Source organism: Adelges cooleyi, unplaced genomic scaffold, assembly GCF_023614345.1.
Source record: "Adelges cooleyi isolate 19-005CV unplaced genomic scaffold, UGA_ACOO_1.1 ACOO_flye_CR_arks_rails_tigmint_CR_PRNA_1, whole genome shotgun sequence".
Classification (NCBI taxonomy): domain Eukaryota; kingdom Metazoa; phylum Arthropoda; class Insecta; order Hemiptera; family Adelgidae; genus Adelges; species Adelges cooleyi.
The window spans coordinates 1201199-1219282 of NW_026095751.1; the positions used below are offsets into that span (position 1 = coordinate 1201199).

Below are 18084 nucleotides of genomic sequence, written 5' to 3' on the forward strand. Positions count from 1 at the left end.
TAAATATACATATTGGTCAGTATCTTATTTAAAATTATTAAATTTAATAACACATAATTGCATCCATTATGGCATAGGGTACAATGAAACATAGTAATACTGTTTAGTAAAAAATAAAAGTATTTATAATATAATTGACGTGTGATATCAGATGAAGTAAACTGAAAGTTCGCAAATATTGTAGTTAAAAAAATACCAAGAACTATTAAGGATATTATTAGTTTTTATAATATATTTATATATATATATATATATAATTATTATATTTAAAGATATTTCAAAGTCGTTATTGGCTTGACGGAATACGGAGGTAATTTTAATTGTTAAAATAAAATACTGGGCGCCAAATAAATATTATTATAATAATTATGTTTTTAATTACACAGTTTTGGACATTTAACATAGTCCCACGTTTGTTTTTTGAAAATATTGCATTTTCGTATTAATTCCATGTTAAATATTAATTAAGATAATGGAGCAACTCTAGTTTCTTATTGTTAGAAATAGTCTTTCATCTCTGAAGTTCTAAGCTCAGATGTAGTCACAAACTTAGATTTATTTATATCGCATACAGTCCCTAATTCGACTGATAATCGAATTAGGAGTTATTTGCTAATTATAGTTCTCTTTGAAGTATAGGATATGTCCGCCGGATGTGGTGTAGTTCCTATGAATTTTTCACACTGGCTGGCACAGCACTCAGTCACCGTTCACACAAAATAATGTCCAAAATCATTATCATGCTTTTATATATTTCCTTTAGTTAAAAATCTCAAATTGTTTTCGGGCTATACCTTGGACTATAGTCATAATACTACAGTTAAATAACTGGGGTTACCTGTCGAAAACGTGAATCCCACTTCATTATTTTCCTACATTTCCTTTGTAAATTTATTAAGAAAAATACAAGTTCGGGTACCAAAGACCTATGCGTGTAGTGTGCTATATGCCTTACTTCTACATTCATTGGCAGCCGGGATACCGAGTATCAATCAAATATGTATTAAACAAACTTAAACTGACTCATCGTTTGTTTATTAGATTTAATTTCTTTGACCATTCCATCTGTTAATAAAGGTTCTTTCATTCCGTCCTAAGACAAGTTCATTATCCAACATATTGTTTCCTTCGAGTAAAAGACTGACAATTTGTTTTGTGTATTTTTGTTTTTATTGTACTTTAAACTTACTCGACCGATTCGACTTTTAGTAAATGGTTGGCTTTTTTTTTATGGGGAGAGATTGAACAAGAACATGACGTGTGGCAGGCTCTAAAAGGAATGATCCGAGAAATGGTATAATTGACTAAGAATCACAATGATGACCCAGAGAGAGATAGATGGAAGTTGTGCTGAATTACCTTCAACTTACTAGATATTAATAATGGCGGAAAACTGTCGACAGATGGTTGTGTATAATATGGTAAAAATAAATAGTATCTGTTTAAACCAACACATAAGCAACAAATATGATTATAATCATGAATAAAACTGTTTATTTTGAATTACATTCCATTGTAAATTAACAACTTGGATAAAAATGCAAAATGTAAATGTTTTATTTTAAATATAATAAAATCTAAATCATTATAATAATTGTTCCTTTAGTGGTTGTGCTTCTTCATTGCCTAATTCGTTGACGATAACTTCGCACCATTCGCCCTCAATTTTACTGTATGTTTTTTTTATAGAGTAATCATTGTATATCATAATACATGACGTATCATTAGAGTTAGTCTCAATTTCTTTTATATAAAACCGTGGAAATTTTGTGTTCATGAACAATGCTATCAAACTGCATGTCCATAATAATGATATTTCCTTTTCAGGTCCAGCTAAAAAATTTAAAAAAACAAAACTACGTTACTTAAAAATAAAATAATAATAAAATATGTATGCTGTTCTTATTAAGCAGCTATTTGTATTTTATAAAAGTATGTGTTAGTACTTTGTAGAGTCTAGATATTATTATAAAATAAAAAATGTCTATTCTAGTTATCACTTATTAAGTTCATTGCCAAAAAATAAAACTAGTTGTATCCTTGATATATTGTATTAAATTATCCTAATAACACAACTTGTAGAACAACTGACGTTAATATGCGCATTTAATTTATGGGTATACATTTATTAAATAATGGTTTAAGACCATTCCAACTTTATACGCCACTTACCTAATGCACGGAAAAATCTATTTTCTAAAGCGTCTGTCCCATGAATTGTTCTTTCTTGTATAAGCTTGGTCACATTTTCTGGGTCTCCATAATCTGCAAAAGTTAATAAACGACTATTTCGTTAAAAAATAATTTAGTTGCTTGTAATAGGTTTTTATTTGCATTAAATTTGAAAGAATTTTGATAGTACTAATTTGCTTGTACAACCAGCCACTAGTATTGAAGTTTTAATAAAGTATTCTTACTTTATTCGAATTTTATTACAAGTGGCTTAAACGATTAAATTTTAATTTTTATAACGAAATTGGGCCAAAAAAACGTGAAATTAAACGGTTGGTTAATGCAATGACTCCATCGACTCTTTGATGTACTTTGCTGTCCCCCTCACCAACACCTCAGATCACCTCCCCCCACGCAATATACATAAAAATAAATATTTTTCATAATAATTTTTTATATACATAAAAGATAAACATCCATTACAACTCTATACTAATATTTACTTATTGTCCGGTTCAATATATTTTTTAAAGCTGTTTGAGTAAATTTTCTTCTTTCCTCTCCAAGTTCTGTTAAATATAAGCTTCTTAAATCTGCAAACATGATAAAATGACGGTGTTAATAAAAAATGACTAATATAATATTATTGATAAAAATAATTATTATTCAAATAAGTGTTTCATAATATTTTTACATAAAAAACAGTAAATAATCTTACTATACTAGCATAGTTTAGCTGTGTTTTGTTTAAATTTATTTATACACTAATTCTCTATTATGTTTTACTGCCAACTGCTTATAAATCGAATCATACAGCATAGTAGGTCTTACTGCACTCTTGTAAAACTTACCTTTAAGTTTTATCTGAATATTTATGGCACATAAAACACCTGACGTATCTCTACAGTTAATCCTAATACACTTAATCCTATATTTGACATCCTTATCATCTTCACTGTTCATTTGTAAAAAAGATCCTAAATACTTAAAACATTCAACATCGCCTCCTTCGTCATAGTTTATTACAAATGTTTGTATATTACGTTTGATTGTTTTTGAGACATTTAGAATTTTTAATTTTTGCTAATAATGTTTTGGCCTATTCAGAAATATATCCAAGGACACATTGGGTTAATAGATTATGTTCAATTATATGTACCTTAATGCAAAAAAACATCTATACATCTTATAATAATAGATAAAACTGGAAGTGCACAAGAGGCAAAACCCCTAACGGCCGAGGTTTATATGAAAAAAGTAGGTTCCAGAACATTTTAAATGAACTTCCTCATACGGCTGCATTATGTGTTTTCTGTTAAACCACAAGCATTCGTCAACCTAAATCGTTTAGCCAAGAAATTGTTCATATTTATATTTAATATACATTTTAATTCAAACAAGGCTATTTACGAGTATGTGCAAAAATATTTCGGTCTGAAATTTTAGGAACAGCAATGTCTGTAACAAATATATATATAATATCAAATAAAAACCACTTAAAACTGAAATATTATTAGATCAAATAACTAATGCAAATTATCGTGTTGATATTGACTTATTTCTAATTGCAACTTTTGAGCTGACTGTTTAAATTGTTTTTTGATCTAAGCTTATGCGAATAACATAAAACGTAATAAAATTCGTCTTATTTAAGTACGTTTTTCTTTAGAATAAAGAAATAAAAGATTTTGAAAATATTCGCTTAAAAATGTTAAATGTTATATTTACCTAACTCGTTTTGTATTTCTAATCGCAAAGTTGCTTGGGAACCTTTGCATTCTGTAAATTTACATAAAATACATGTTAACTATTTATTTATTGTGATTGAACCCAATATTTATGTATATAATATACAATATATTATGATTATTCTTTATATGTACAAATAATATATTTGTGTAAAGTATTGCAAAATATATACAGTTTAAATATGTGGTTACCAATCCAGCTGTTAAGATATTGATATTCTGAAAATAAAAAAAAACATTGTGTACTGTGAATACCAATCAACTGTGTGGAAATAATATACATTGAAAATATTACCCGGTATAGCAATCATGTTATTCATCATTCCTAAAATTAACATTACATATAATAATGGCCACGATTTAATTTTTATATTATTTTTATATAAACTGGAAAAAAGTTTATGAAAATAAAATTGCTAAATTGAAGGAGATGTGCCGGTTACAACAAAATACAATTGCTAGATGAGGTTCACTATGTTATTATCAGATTATTCATAAATATTTCATTTAGATTCTGGAGGAAAACTTAAAATTTTTATTTCTGACAAATTTGCGGAGCAGTTGTGTGACAATTTGTATGTTATTTTTTGTATTAGTTTTCCATCAATGAAAGGAAACATTTGTTATATTATTACACTAATAATACTTATAATTATTATCAATTATATATATTTTATTTTTATCTTTATTTGTTTTACTATAAAATTATATCTACCTAAATCATAGTCAGTTTTCTCAATAATTTTTTTAAGTACATGCTCCAATCCATCTGGAATAAATAAATAAAGGTTTTAGCTATCATACAATTTTTAAACAAAATCATAGTACTGATATAAATCATCAGAATAAGCACTTGCTTACACCTTGCTTTAAAATATGACTAATAACCACTACTACTCTAAATCTAAATCTAAATTATTTTTATAACTTTAATAAAACACGCAGTATTTAGAAAAATTGTTCTATGTATCTTATAAACTTTTCGAACTGTTTCTACAAACTATAATTTTTAATTTATAAACAACTCGACAGTCAAAAAATTATACCAAACAATTATATATTTGTATAATAATTGTAAATATATATCTTACTTGCTGCTACAACATTATCTTTTGTAGTAATATTATTCATATTATAAGCAAGCTTGATGTGTGCGTCTGTAGTAAATATTTTAAATTAAATATAAAAAAAAAAACAGTTAAATTATATATTTAAAAATATATCATTACAAAAAAAAATTGTACTGACTTGTAATGACAACATCCTTTATATAATTTTCTGTAAGAAAAGTGAAATATTGATTCTTTACTAATTTTTAACTACTAAAATCAGGTAAATGTGGATATGAAATAATTACTTAAACTGTAAGTTGAAACTCTTACAAAGACGAATGATATTAAAAAGCTAAAAATGTTCATATTTCCCTGTAATTATAATAAACAAAATTATAATTTATATTAGTCACAGACGCCATTAGAGATGAGATGATTTTGGTATTACAAGTCTTTTTTTTATTTAACAAAAAATTTTTTGATTTTTTTTTGGCAAAACCCACAATATTTCCTAGATTACTAAAATGATTTTTATTTGGCTATATTTTGTTTTGCTAGTCATTCAATAATAATTATTAAATAATGGGACTACGTTTCCACATAAAATAAAGATATTGCAGATAATGAGAGGAAAGGGGAGAGGTGGGAAAGGACATATGGGACACTGCCATCAACATATTCAGGGTTCAATTTTTTCCATTAGGTAAGGTAAGATTAAGAGAAAATAGCTGTTTTTTATATAGCAAGATAAAAATCGTACTTAAAAAGTACTTTACTGGACCGAAGTTTAAATTAGTAAACCATAAAAAAGATGCACAAAATCGGTAGTTTGGTGAATTTACAAGGAAAATGTAATAAAACGGTCTAAAAAATTTTAAATAATTTATCGTGGCCCCAGACAGATTCCTAACCCCATACAGGTTGTCCTGAAAATTTGTGAAAATTAATTTTTAATAGCCATTAGAATAGTTGTATGATCTAAAAAGAAAACGTGGGGTGCATGCAATATATAACAGATGCATGAATAATCACCTAAGTCGCTAGTAGTTTTATAGCACTGAAAATTATATGAAGTGCTGTGTGAGTTTTCTCAACGATCGTTACACACTCTACATTCTTTACTATATATTGCATGTGCCCCACGATTTCGTTTTAAATCTTACAAGTATTTTCATAGCTATAAAAAATTCATGACTAGTTTTTTAGGCAATCTGTAAAAAAAAACGTTTCTATTTAAATAGTATTTGTTTTTCATTTCTAGTCTTGTTTGCGTGAAATCGCTTTTGAAACCAACTTTTCGATGGGTTAGAGATTTGAAAACTAAAATAAAGACTTAAAATATATTTAAAATTCTGTACCGGACTGACAAAAAAGCGAGTAGCTAAAATAGGTTTCTGTTACTGTTTAAAAATTATTGTGTGAAATAGTTAAGTTAAACTATTTAAAATACAAAGCATAAAAATGTATTTATCATTTTAATAAATATCATAAAATATAGAGTTTACTTTTTTGAAAATATTGTAGGTACATCTAATTTTCATACGTCTAAACTGAACTACGCATACTGCTTGTTACTTGACCCATCATAGATTTAAACTTAAAGTCTATATGTTATAATCAAAATAGAATAACTTACTAGAAAGTATTTAATATCTGTTTTATAAAAAAATATTAGATATAAAATTATAAGCCTTATTAAAAAATATGACAACATATATTTTCCAATTGATGTGAATGGATAGGCCGGACAAAAAGAAGGTGTTTTTGAAGAAAAAAAAAGAATAACCAATATGTTTTATGATCTAAAATAAAATGTAGATCATTATTATTAAACTTATACTGATTACACTTTTAAAATAAAACCTAACTTTTATAAGTTTCTGTAACTATAAAAGGTTCTTCTATAATGTACAACTGAATTCCGACTGATTAACCAATCCTCCTGTAGACATAGATGTTTCTAGGATGTCGTAAAAAAGTTGCTCTGCTCTATCGGAATACTGTTGAATTGTCTCACCTTGTGCTAACCGGGACATAGCTAGTTTAGAATGTAAATGAGCTAATGTATGTTTCCTGTCTATGGTTGCATTAAATGCATTGACTAAGTCGTTGTATGTTTTGATTTCCTTGTACCGAATTGCCTTATATGCTTTGTCTGTTAACCTCGTTGTAATTTCCTTTCTAAAGTTGTTCATTTGCGTCGGATCAACATTTAATATTGTAAAATCACAAGCATTTTGAAATGCTTGATTGGCGTCTACACTCTCTGCATCGAATACCGGAATCACTCGAAGGGCCCGCTCAACAGTCATGTACGATGGTTGAGCCATTGTTATCTGGTCGAACTTCTTGATTTTCTTCTAATTTCGGCTGTGAAGACTTTGCGCTAGGAATATATTTTACAGTAGGTATTTCGGATAGGCCTGCTTCATTAAAATTAGAGAAAAGATTTTCAGGTGACTCAGATTTTAATAAAGTATTACTACACTGCACTAGAAAACTGTCGGTTTCCCCTAGTGTTCCGGGGCTACAATCCCCTAATTGATGGCATATTGTTTGCACCCGTAAATATGCCGGCTATGTAGCCGCTCAAGAGAGGAGAATAGGATGGATAGACTAAAAGAGAAAATATAAAAACAAAAAAAAAACTAATGATAAAATTAATAATAATGAGCTAATATTAAATAAACCTTAAATCAGATATATATAAACATGGGGGCGGAGGTCCCAGCATATATCATACTTATAAAAATAATTATACCTATAGCTAGACAGTAATTATATTATTTAAAATAAAGATAAAAACGTTAATATTACGTGGTTGATGAGCGACATACATAAAACAAACTTTGGAGAGAATAGCAATTAAGTCTTTTCAATTTGCAATGAAATTTAAGGCAAGTGGCACGGAAATCCATTAAATTTCATTTCCGATAAAAAGTCATACTATCACTTTCTGATCCGTTCGGTTAGAGAGACAGCATTATGAGAGACAACTTAATGCATTAGCATGAAAGCTTAGGTCTTAATATCTAAGTAGAAAGATGCGCCTCACGTTTTTCTAGTTCACCTGTCCTATATGGTTATCAAGACCCCTGGAGGGTTATTTTATACTTTTTAAGACGCAGTTTTAAGACATGGTTGAACAAATTTATGTTATCTCGCATTGTTATCAGCGTCAATTCTGTTGCTTATAAGTTGTAATAATTATTACAACTACGACTATTTTGAAGTTATTTTTAAAATAGTTATATTTAAGCAGTAAAACTTTGATATGGATGCTTTTAAGCAAGGTAAGTACGAATAAAAATTAAAGAAAATTTTCAAAAAATTGTCTTGTTATTTTTGTTTTGTAACTTTAGAAGAAAAAAGTATAAGAGGGGCGAAGAGTGGCGCAATGAGTATTGTATGGTTGTATTGGTTTTAAAGGAAATTTAATCTAGTTTTTAAATATTACCATTTCTTTTGCATAAATTTGCCCATTAGTGTTTTATTCTCATTTTTCGTAAAATGAGATTAAATAGAGTCTTTAAAGTGGAGGCCCAAAAACAGGGGGCTGTGTAATAAATTGAATGTTAAGAGATATATAAGGCAAACATTTTAAGTAGACTATTTTGAAAACAGGTTTTGAACTTAGACAAATTTCAAGGAACCTTAAAACTCATGAATTTGACCTTACCATTCCAGTTCTGTGTGTGAGCAACATGAATCTGATACTCATTTTGTTTAAAAAGTAATTGACTAAATTTCAGCCAAATTGTTTTAATTTATATTAAAATTTTCCAAATTTGGAACACCATTTATCCGGCGGGGATGACAGTTTTTTTTTTATTTCTTTCAGATTTTTTTATACAGTGGATACTTCCTCATATTTTGCTTGTTTCGCGAAACAATTCAGTTTAAGTAAGAAATAACGTGTTCTGTGAGATTTTGTTATTTTTGCGAACTTAAAAAAATTATTTTTAAACAAAATTAAATTTTGAAAATGATATTTAACTTCATCATGAATGATATTTAATTTTTCGACACGAAACTAAACGGCGTAGGCACACTTTTCGCACTATTATATTATGTAAAAAGAAATTGGTTACCTCGAAGGCAAACAGACACCCCTTTTTTAAAGCCGGAATCCGTAAGTTCGCCCACTGTTATAATGGGTTACCGTTGCCACCGGATGATGTAAATGGATAGGCCGGACAAAAAGAAGGTGTTTTTGAAAAAGAAAGAATAACCAATATGATTTATGAACTAAAATCAATTGTAGATTTTTATTATTAAACTTATACTGTTGAATACGGATTACACTTTTAAAATAAAACTTAACTTTTAAGAGTTTCTGTAGCTATAAGAGGTTCCACTGTAACGTACTACTGCATTTCGACTGACTAACTAGGCGATTGGCTCGTGTCAACCGACGGGCCCAGGACACCCAACACCAAAGGTTTCGACATAACCACGATGACAATAATTGCAATCGCATATTAATATTAATACCAATATAATGCTACATTGAGCATTCCAAACTATTATGAAGTATGCTACACTACACAATAATACATTCAAAATTAACTTTGCATGTTCCACAAAATAGCATTGTCGTGCATTTTTATAAAACTTAATTTTAAACTATGTTTGCTTTTGAGAAATCGCATGACCGTTGGCGGAGATAGATCAGAAGGGGGGGGGGGGTTAGGGATACTATAACCTTAAAAATTATATACTTATATATTTTTTTGAGAGAGATTTGTTGGAATAATTTAAAAAAACTATTTTTAATACCTATCTATAATTCGATTTTTACTTGAACAAAATGTATTCAAGACACAAAAAATAAAATAAAATTTTTTATCTAAAATACATTTCAAATGAATTTATTTTCAAATTTACCTATATTATAATATTACAAGCGTACATAAAACTTTTAAAGCTTGATGGTGTTACTTACGTCTTAAATTATTAAATTTATTACAAATTTAAGAAAACGATCGGCTTTTTTGATGCATTGGTGTCTTTCTTGCCTCTTGTCTACACACTCAATTTCAACCGAAAAGTAAAATCAAATCATATTTTGCAGTGTGCCTTTATGTTGTATTTGCACAGCTGGATTATTTTTTTCAATATGATTACATATCTACATAACTCTGACGTGGAGTTCTGATTATTTCCTTTTAATGTTTTACGTAAAAGAATTTTTCACTCATATAGTACACTTTGGAATCCCTCGATAAACCATTTTGACCAAAGATAGTTGAATTTTGTTTAAAAATTTTAGTAGAGTTTGAGTTCTTAGAAATTGCACGTGTAGTGTGTAAAAGGGACTTTGAGGCTAATACAATGAGTGTACTCGCTATACTTATTTTAAAGCTTATACAGTGTGCTATATCTGTTTGTAAGACATTCAATTTCTCAGAAAATATGAACATTTGAAAAATTATTTTTTCCCTACACTCGTAGTTACATATTTTATTATACTTTTCACTGCTTCTATACAGAGAGGCCATGAAATTCTAAAGACTCAGTATTTTTCGACGTTAGGTGCACGTTATTAAATCGCAGGCTCGATTTGGGTAACCAAATAATGTTTACAGTCGTATAAACGAGCACAAATTGTTTAACATGGATATGTTTTTGGGCTATCGTGGACAGCGAAAGAAGTCTAATGGCTGTTGAAAGAAGCTTTGTTACTTCCAAGAGGAAGCAGGAGACCGATGAGCGGAACTCTTCCTCCTCCTCTTCGACGGACTTAACAGTAATTAAAAAGAAGTCAATGGCCACGAGGGCCGACACTTATCGCAAGATTATGAGCGGACTTGACTGGCTTATGGATTTTCAAAGGCATAACGAGACGGCTCTGAAGAGTCTGATGCAGGCGGAGCTTAAGGCCAACCTGCTGGAGAACAGGACAACGGTCAAGACGCTTGTAGAGAGAGGAGTTTAAAAAACAAAAATTACACAATATACGAAAATATCTTACTTCGATTTGCAGTATACATACGAGTATAGTTGTACCTCATAAAAAAAATCATGGTGGTTATCCGGACCATAATACTATAGCATATCCATGATTCAATGTTTTGAAAATAGTTCATTTTTTTAAATATCTACAAACAAAATTATGTTTTGCACAAAATGGCCTAACACAAAAATAGTCTACAATAATGTCAACTAGAAAAAATACTGTTTAACCCATTCATAAATGTTTATTATGTTACATGCAAACAAAACTACATGGCAACCGTGTAGTTCAGTTCTGTTAAAATATGTTTTTGTTTAAAAATAGCCCAACCACGGGGCCGTATTTGAAATTTTGGCGCCCCCAGTCATCTAATTTATGCAACCCCCTCCCCTAATTATCAGTATTACACTTATTTCATCCATGGTCAAGTTCAGAATAATGTACTAAAAATGTTGACTGGTCGATAACCAGTTTCGGATAATTATTTTTAAAGTTATAAGTGTTTTAAAGTTATGATGGGAGGGGAAGTGCGGTTGGGAAATGCGTGCAGATACAAATAATACTACACTCCACCCTTCCTCCTGCCATAAACTTGAAACTTAATTTTTGTTGTTTGAACATTGAAGTTTCAAGTGTTAGTTGTGATTCAATGTTTAGAATGCCGGTGCATTTAGCCTATCAGCGTATTATGCGTTTATGATTTTTTTTCATTACATTTTTTAATTAATTTTGCTCAAATATCTTGCCATGAGACCGTGTAGCTTTAAATATTATGCATTTTTATAGGTACTCGTATGTTGAAATCAGATAATGTGGTATGGCTTTTATAAAATGTGTAAGCAACATATCTAATATCTATTGTTTTTCTTTTTTAAGACCGATAAATTTGCTACATGGAGTGATCATGATATTTTTTGCGTTTAGTATAAAAACATTTTTTGTTCGAATTATTTGAACAATACACGTGCACATTATTTTTCTACTTCTTTTCTGCGTCTTTAGACGTGTAAGAGGCCCTCGGTTAGGTTAGGGTGTTTTTCAATTCTAGACAAAGTCTACACGACGATCACCGTTTTTGAATATCGACTGCCCCAACGAAAAGGGTCGTATCTCGTTTTTTGCAACTTTTCAGGATGAACCAAACAAACATTCAAATTTAATTTCTAATTCTGTTTTTTAACATATCAGTTTGAAAATTTGGATACATGTTATAGAGTTTATGTTACTAAAAAACATTACAAAAAAAAAAAAAAAATAGACTTTCATCGGTTATTTTTAGGTAAGCTTTTTAAAAAGAAGGAGGTTCCATCGTACATCTTGTATTATAATAATAATAATAATATGTATTTATACTACAATATTATTATTATTAACTTTTTTGCAATTTAAGGCTACCAAGAAACAGTCGTTATTATTATACTCGCAACTTATAGTAAAAAAACTGTATAAAATATAGTACAATAAGTAACTAACAGTACAGGAAAAAAATCACGTTCAAAATAGTAATACTTCCCCAGAAAATGAGTGTCTTACCCGAAGTGAATCACCCAGTATAGCAAATATAAGGTGATTATAATTTTATTTCAAATATGTAAATAAGCGGCATTTTTTCGGTTTAAACTGTTATTAGAATTGTTTCGTTGCGCAGTGTACGAATTTTTTATACAAACACTCTTCTCAACGGTCATGTAAATAAAAGAAAACGAAAAACAACTACGAACCAATATTTTCCATATCTATACTTATATTGTTTTTATCAATCGTGCCATAAAAAAGACACCTCGAGTCGAATCGAATCGCACTGTTTATTCGAATTAGTATCGAAGTATGCTATGTAAAAAAAAATTGTTGTCCTTTGCGCGTTATATTTCGTGACCGTGACACAGATAAAACCACATAAAAAAAAAATTGTCAGTAAATAGTTGTGTATAATATTATTATTGTACCAATGATATTTTATAGAGCATCTTCGTTTTATAAAAACATAAAAAGTTTTAAAGCTAAGCACCTAAGCGGTAATGTCTATTTTTTTTCTAACCATAACCACCAGCTATCAAATGTTTACCACATTTTACTTCATAATTTATTTACCTTGAAATTTGACTTTTCAAAATAATTAGTACATTCTTATAAAACCTATAAAAAAAAAACGTTTTACATGTTTTTAAAACAAAATATGTAATTAATAATATAATGAAAGAGAAGAGGGGCGGATATTTCTATAATCAAAGTGTAATAGTTTTTAGATAATATGGTTAATACGAGTATAATATAATATTATAATAATATGTATGTAATGGTTTGCTTACTTAAACATAATATGAGAAAGTTTCTGACTAATTATTAGGTATTAAAAAGTATAACGCATTTTCTTGATACTGTTTATTTATGTGTAATACTGAGAGTTATACTACGCTATGTTTTTTTTTAAATGAATTTATTTTCATGTCTTTTTTTTATAATTTTTTTACCACTCCACTGAATTCTTCAATTAGCCAGCCTATTCAAGTATTTTCTCTCTATAACCTTAGTTTAAATATGATATAGATAAACAATGCATACAGAACGGCTGGAAGCTCTTTTTGTAGTTAGTTTTTCTGTCACTAAGGCTCAGAATGGATTGCCAGTGGATCACATAATATGTTTTATGCTGTTTTTAGCGATGCCGCACGTTTCCACCACCCTTCCCACCATTGAGCACTACCAGCGTCCCCAATTCACACTAAAATATTTGTGTTGTATGCGTTTTTTTATCATAACATGGACATTGTTTATCTATAGTATATTTAATTTATGGTATAACAGCTCAACCAATGTGCAAAACTAAATTAACTATTTTGTTATAAGGAGACAGGCGTACCCTTGGCTTTAGTGGCTCACCCCGGAGGTCTCCCCTATGACAGTGGACCGACTAGTAGCGCTGGGCGCTAATTGTAGGCCGAGGAAGGTGTGTCTCAAGTGAAGTGGTCCTGTAGAAAGGCCACTTTCGGTCTCAACGTCACTTTAGTCGGTTTTTACGTCAGGTGTGAGACCCTTGGAAGAATTCTTTCCAACCTATCCGCAGAAATTGTTATAAGGGGAGAACAAAACGGCAAAGAAATGTTTTTAAAATGTTTACCATGTATTGTACATGGATCAATGCTTCAACAAAATATTGTGAACAATATATATTTTGTGTGAACATTAAGAAAAAACTGTCTCTGTTTTTGGAATTTTTTCCATCATAATATTTTATTTAACAATTTTCATTCAAAAGCGCGAACAGCAGACATGTTTTTGCCATTGTCATTGGATTCGCAACTATGCGTTTTTATTGGTAGTGATTTTATTACTATGGGTTAAAATAGGTAATTGTTTTGAAATTAACTTTGGTTACAATTTATGAGCTACTCAATACAATATATTTTTTTAACTTTGTTTTTGTTTATAACATTTCTGATATCTTGTTTTTTCGTAAAATATTATGCTCTAAATTAATACATAGTTTTTATTATAATAATTTCACATTGTAATGAACGTTAAATTAATATCGACAAAAATGTCAATTATATAATTATAAATAACTCGAGTCTTTTTATAGACAGTTATATGGTCTTGAAAACAGATATTAGTATGTATTTTTATTTATTTTACTAACTTAAGGCCTTCTGTATCCCCAACTGTGTAATCATTTGTAGACATAATCGTTTACTTTGGTCTTATAAGTACTGAAAACACTGAATATTTTAGTGCAGTCGAATTAGTACGTATATCATAACAGTTAACATGACAAATATTAAAATAATTCTCTTGCTTAGTCTGGCAGCATACGTGGCGTAAGTATTTTTTTTTTTGTTTTTGGTAACTTGGAAATATTTCATCAACTATAGAGTTTTTGTGTCTTCGTTATTATTTTAAATATAAACGTTTATGTTTCAGGTGTGGTGGAGGTGATAATCCGCCATTTAAAGGTAACTATATAATATAAGATTTGGTATTAAACAAAATAACTCAATGAGGTCGTGTCATAGTGGGGTCAAAGCATATTGGTTGGTGATGTGGAGAAAATAGTCTTTTTAGTAATTATTATGACTGAGTTCGGAAATAACATTGTAGGAGAAGTTATAGATGGTAGTAACTTTTAAGTATGAATATTACACAGTACATTATTTTGTTATATTATTATTATAATTTTGGCGATAAATAATTTAATTAAAAATTAAAAAAATTAATTGCAGTGTCATGTCAGCGAAGTTGTGCATTTTTTAAACAATATATTTTAATTAAAATAATTTTTTTAATGAAAGTGAACTATACATATAACCATAAATAACCGAATATACCGATTGATTAGGATGATACAATTATTTTTTATTAACCAAGTAGTTTTAATGGAAACTCTCCATCAAAATGTCTAATTATTTAATTTAATATCTTTGTACGTTAAAAAACAAATTGTAAGCTACGAAATTAAGTCATATGCATTTTTTTAGTTGATATGTTAAAAATGATTTTGTTAAAGAACTTAAATTAATTACCGAATCAGCTAAATTTAATGGGTACGATGTAAATATGATTTTTAGATTACTTAATAAGCATAGATGGTCAAGGGAAGTTAGAACAACCAGTACGCTTAGTAGGAGGGACAATGAAAAATTTAAAAGATCGGGTATGGTTTATTTTCTAGTTATTTTAAGCGGGTTTACAAACATTAAAAAAAAATACGGTATAACTCTAGTTGCATCAACAATTAATAACTAAAAATCTCTATTAAGTAGTACCAAAGATAAAATAGGGGAAAAGAAAAAATCCTGGATTTATAAAACACAATGTGAAGAATGTGATAAATGATATGTAGACCAGACAAAACGAAATATTGGTGTTATTTTTTTCAAGAATAACATATAACGCGTCTAACGCACAACAAAGCATTTTAAAACCAAAAACTCTTCAGCCCCGCATCAAAGCTAAAAGTTTTTCAGCCTAGTCTGCAACCACGAAAAAGCATTTTCATGTCTCGTTGAAGTACCGAATAAATTTAGATTAGTTGTGGAATTATAATTAAAAAAAAAAAAATTACATGGAGCTTCCAGTTACAGCATAAGGCCAAGGAGATTAAAAAATTATGTACAATCAATTTTCTGGCTAAAATTGTAGTTTTTATTATCTGGCCAAAACATAGAGAATTAAACTATTTTGAATTTATTATTTAGTTCTAATTTGAACGTTGAACGTACATCATATCTCTTATCTCATATCAGATAACAGCGTAACAGATTAATATTCGAAATGGTCTTTCCGATAATTGTCTTTCGTCGTCGCTTCGTATTTTTTGTTACCTTGTGGCGCGTGACAGCGTAACGCTTTTTTTGGTAACACTTTTTTTCGGTTATTTACCGGCTAATTCTCACCCCTAACCCCATTCCCATTCCCACCCCCAACCTCATCTTCAACCCCATTTCTTTTTTGGTAACGCTTTTTTGATAACGCTTTTTAGGTAACGCTTTATGGTAACGCTTTTTGACAAGAGATATGTACGTTCAACGTTCAAATTAGAACTAAATAATAAATTAAAAATAGTTTAATTCTCTATTTTAAGTTACTTTTGGCCAGATAATAAACACTACAATTTTAGCCAGAAACTTGATTGTACATAATTTCTTTATCTCCTTGGCCTTATGCTGTAACTGGAAGCTCCATATAATTTTTTTTTTTTTTAATTATAATTCCACAACTAATTTAAATTTATTCGGTATTTTAACGAGACATTAAAATGCTCTTTCGTGGTTGCAGACTCGGCTGAAAAACTTTTTCGGTTATTTGCCAGGGTTATGTGCCAGAGCTAAGACATGAAAATGTCAAAAATAATTGAACTAAACATAAATACATAAACGATGAAAGCTACGTCGTTCTTAAGATTTAATTATTTCATATTTCAGTCGGTAACACTTTGTTTTAGGTACTACATGGGATGATGTTAACAACGAGTACGGTAAACCAAGTGAACCAATTAAACAGCGTGAACCATTTGAACCGAGTGACCCAATTGAATCGAGTGAACAAGTTGAACCGAGTGAACCAATTGAACCTAGTAAACCATTTGAACCGAGTGACACAATTGAATCGAGTGAACCAATTGAACCTAGTGAACCAATTGAACCGAGTGAACCAAACGAAACAGATACTCCAATATTAAGCCATTATGAAGTTTACGATCCAAATTTTGATTACAGAGCGAATTTTGATTACAGTGGTTGTCTTAGTATTCAGGGTAATGGAGGTACGGTGACTCTTAATTCCGGTGGTAACAGAGGTAAGTCTTATTTGGCCTCGTGGTAGGGTTACTATCATTGGTACACTATATAACATTTCATTCATTGTAAACTTTTCAGAAAGTATAAATGCTATCTCAGGTTTTGTACACGTGCGGTTTAGAGACGATGCACTTTTTATCAATGGCATAAAAGTCCCAGAAGTTCAAGCAAACGATGTACGGCTGATACAATGGGCTGGAGGTTCACTTAGTATCAACGGGATGAAAATTGAAAGATTCAACGGAATGCGAGGATACGGAACCATGCATATTTCATGAAACAATTAATTTGATGTATCTGAATTCAAAATTAGTAAACTGATTATATCGCAATTTAAAATAAGAAAATAAAAGAATAAATTCAAATACCGTATTTCGTAGAACTTTATTTTAGTTATGCAAAAGTTATACCATAACTTTATAATAATATAACAACACGTCATACAATCTTCTTCTTCTTCCTTGGTCTCGGCCATTCAAGACCATACCTCTAAAAAAACACACATACAATCAATAGTATAATTAAATCGCTCATTTCAAAAACGGCATAGATAGGTTACTGTTTTTTTTTTATAAAAAACTGTATTGATTAATTTGATACTTACAGTTAAATAGTTGGGTATTTTTTTTTTACAATTAGCTATTAGCTTCGATGCAGAGATGAGAAGGTATTGTTTTTACAATGATGTGTTTTAATTTTTAATTTTTGTGTCTGGACCCACGATATCTCGTAAACCGCTGAACCGATTTCTTCGTGTAGCAACTCTATAGATCAGAAATCATACCTGAAAGGTACTTAACCAGGCCAAAAATTAAAAAAAGTCACCCTTTCCCCATCAAAATCGAGAAAAACACCCAAAAAGT

The 18084-nt window shown here is 29.5% G+C and overlaps 2 protein-coding genes across 5 annotated transcripts; one reads left to right on the top strand and one right to left on the bottom strand.

Annotated features, from left to right (window-relative positions):
- Positions 1-1471: 1471 nt before the first annotated feature.
- LOC126833965 (uncharacterized) lies at positions 1472-10012 on the bottom strand. 2 transcript variants are annotated; one of them, XM_050565586.1, is made up of 12 exons: positions 9918-10012; positions 5278-5344; positions 5169-5198; positions 5012-5077; positions 4636-4689; positions 4216-4245; positions 4113-4139; positions 3901-3951; positions 3583-3630; positions 2676-2765; positions 2173-2265; positions 1472-1833 (listed from the first exon to the last, which is right to left on the bottom strand). In XM_050565586.1, the coding sequence occupies exons 2-12, from the start codon at positions 5336-5338 to the stop codon at positions 1586-1588; spliced, it is 798 nt and encodes a 265-aa protein (XP_050421543.1). In that variant the 5' UTR covers positions 5339-5344; positions 9918-10012; the 3' UTR covers positions 1472-1585. The 2 variants fall into 2 exon arrangements, with proteins under 2 accessions (XP_050421543.1, XP_050421552.1); XM_050565595.1 differs by lacking the exon at positions 3583-3630.
- Positions 10013-14637: 4625 nt separating this feature from the next.
- LOC126833493 (uncharacterized) lies at positions 14638-17593 on the top strand. 3 transcript variants are annotated; one of them, XM_050564889.1, is made up of 5 exons: positions 14638-14743; positions 14847-14878; positions 16867-16995; positions 17050-17220; positions 17300-17593. In XM_050564889.1, exons 1-5 carry the CDS (start codon positions 14694-14696, stop codon positions 17497-17499), a joined length of 582 nt encoding a protein of 193 aa, XP_050420846.1. In that variant the 5' UTR covers positions 14638-14693; the 3' UTR covers positions 17500-17593. The 3 variants fall into 3 exon arrangements, with proteins under 3 accessions (XP_050420846.1, XP_050420838.1, XP_050420829.1); XM_050564881.1 differs by having other exon boundaries at positions 16867-16935; positions 16972-17220; XM_050564872.1 differs by having other exon boundaries at positions 16867-17220.
- The last annotated feature ends 491 nt before the right edge of the window (positions 17594-18084 follow it).

Bases quoted from the DNA above. Each gene is read 5' to 3' on its own strand.
- LOC126833493 (XM_050564872.1), top strand. From the start codon at position 14,694: ATGACAAATATTAAAATAATTCTCTTGCTTAGTCTGGCAGCATACGTG. The intron at 14,879-16,866 runs GTAACTATATAA...ACTTTGTTTTAG, and splicing joins TGATAATCCGCCATTTAAAG to GTACTACATGGGATGATGTT. The intron at 17,221-17,299 runs GTAAGTCTTATT...TAAACTTTTCAG, and splicing joins TAATTCCGGTGGTAACAGAG to AAAGTATAAATGCTATCTCA.
- LOC126833965 (XM_050565586.1), bottom strand. From the start codon at position 5,338: ATGAACATTTTTAGCTTTTTAATATCATTCGTCTTTGTAAGAGTTTCA. The intron at 2,266-2,675 runs GTAAATATTAGT...TAACTTTTGCAG, and splicing joins TATATTGAACCGGACAATAA to ATTATGGAGACCCAGAAAAT. The intron at 1,834-2,172 runs GTAAGTGGCGTA...TAAATTTTTTAG, and splicing joins TAGATTTTTCCGTGCATTAG to CTGGACCTGAAAAGGAAATA.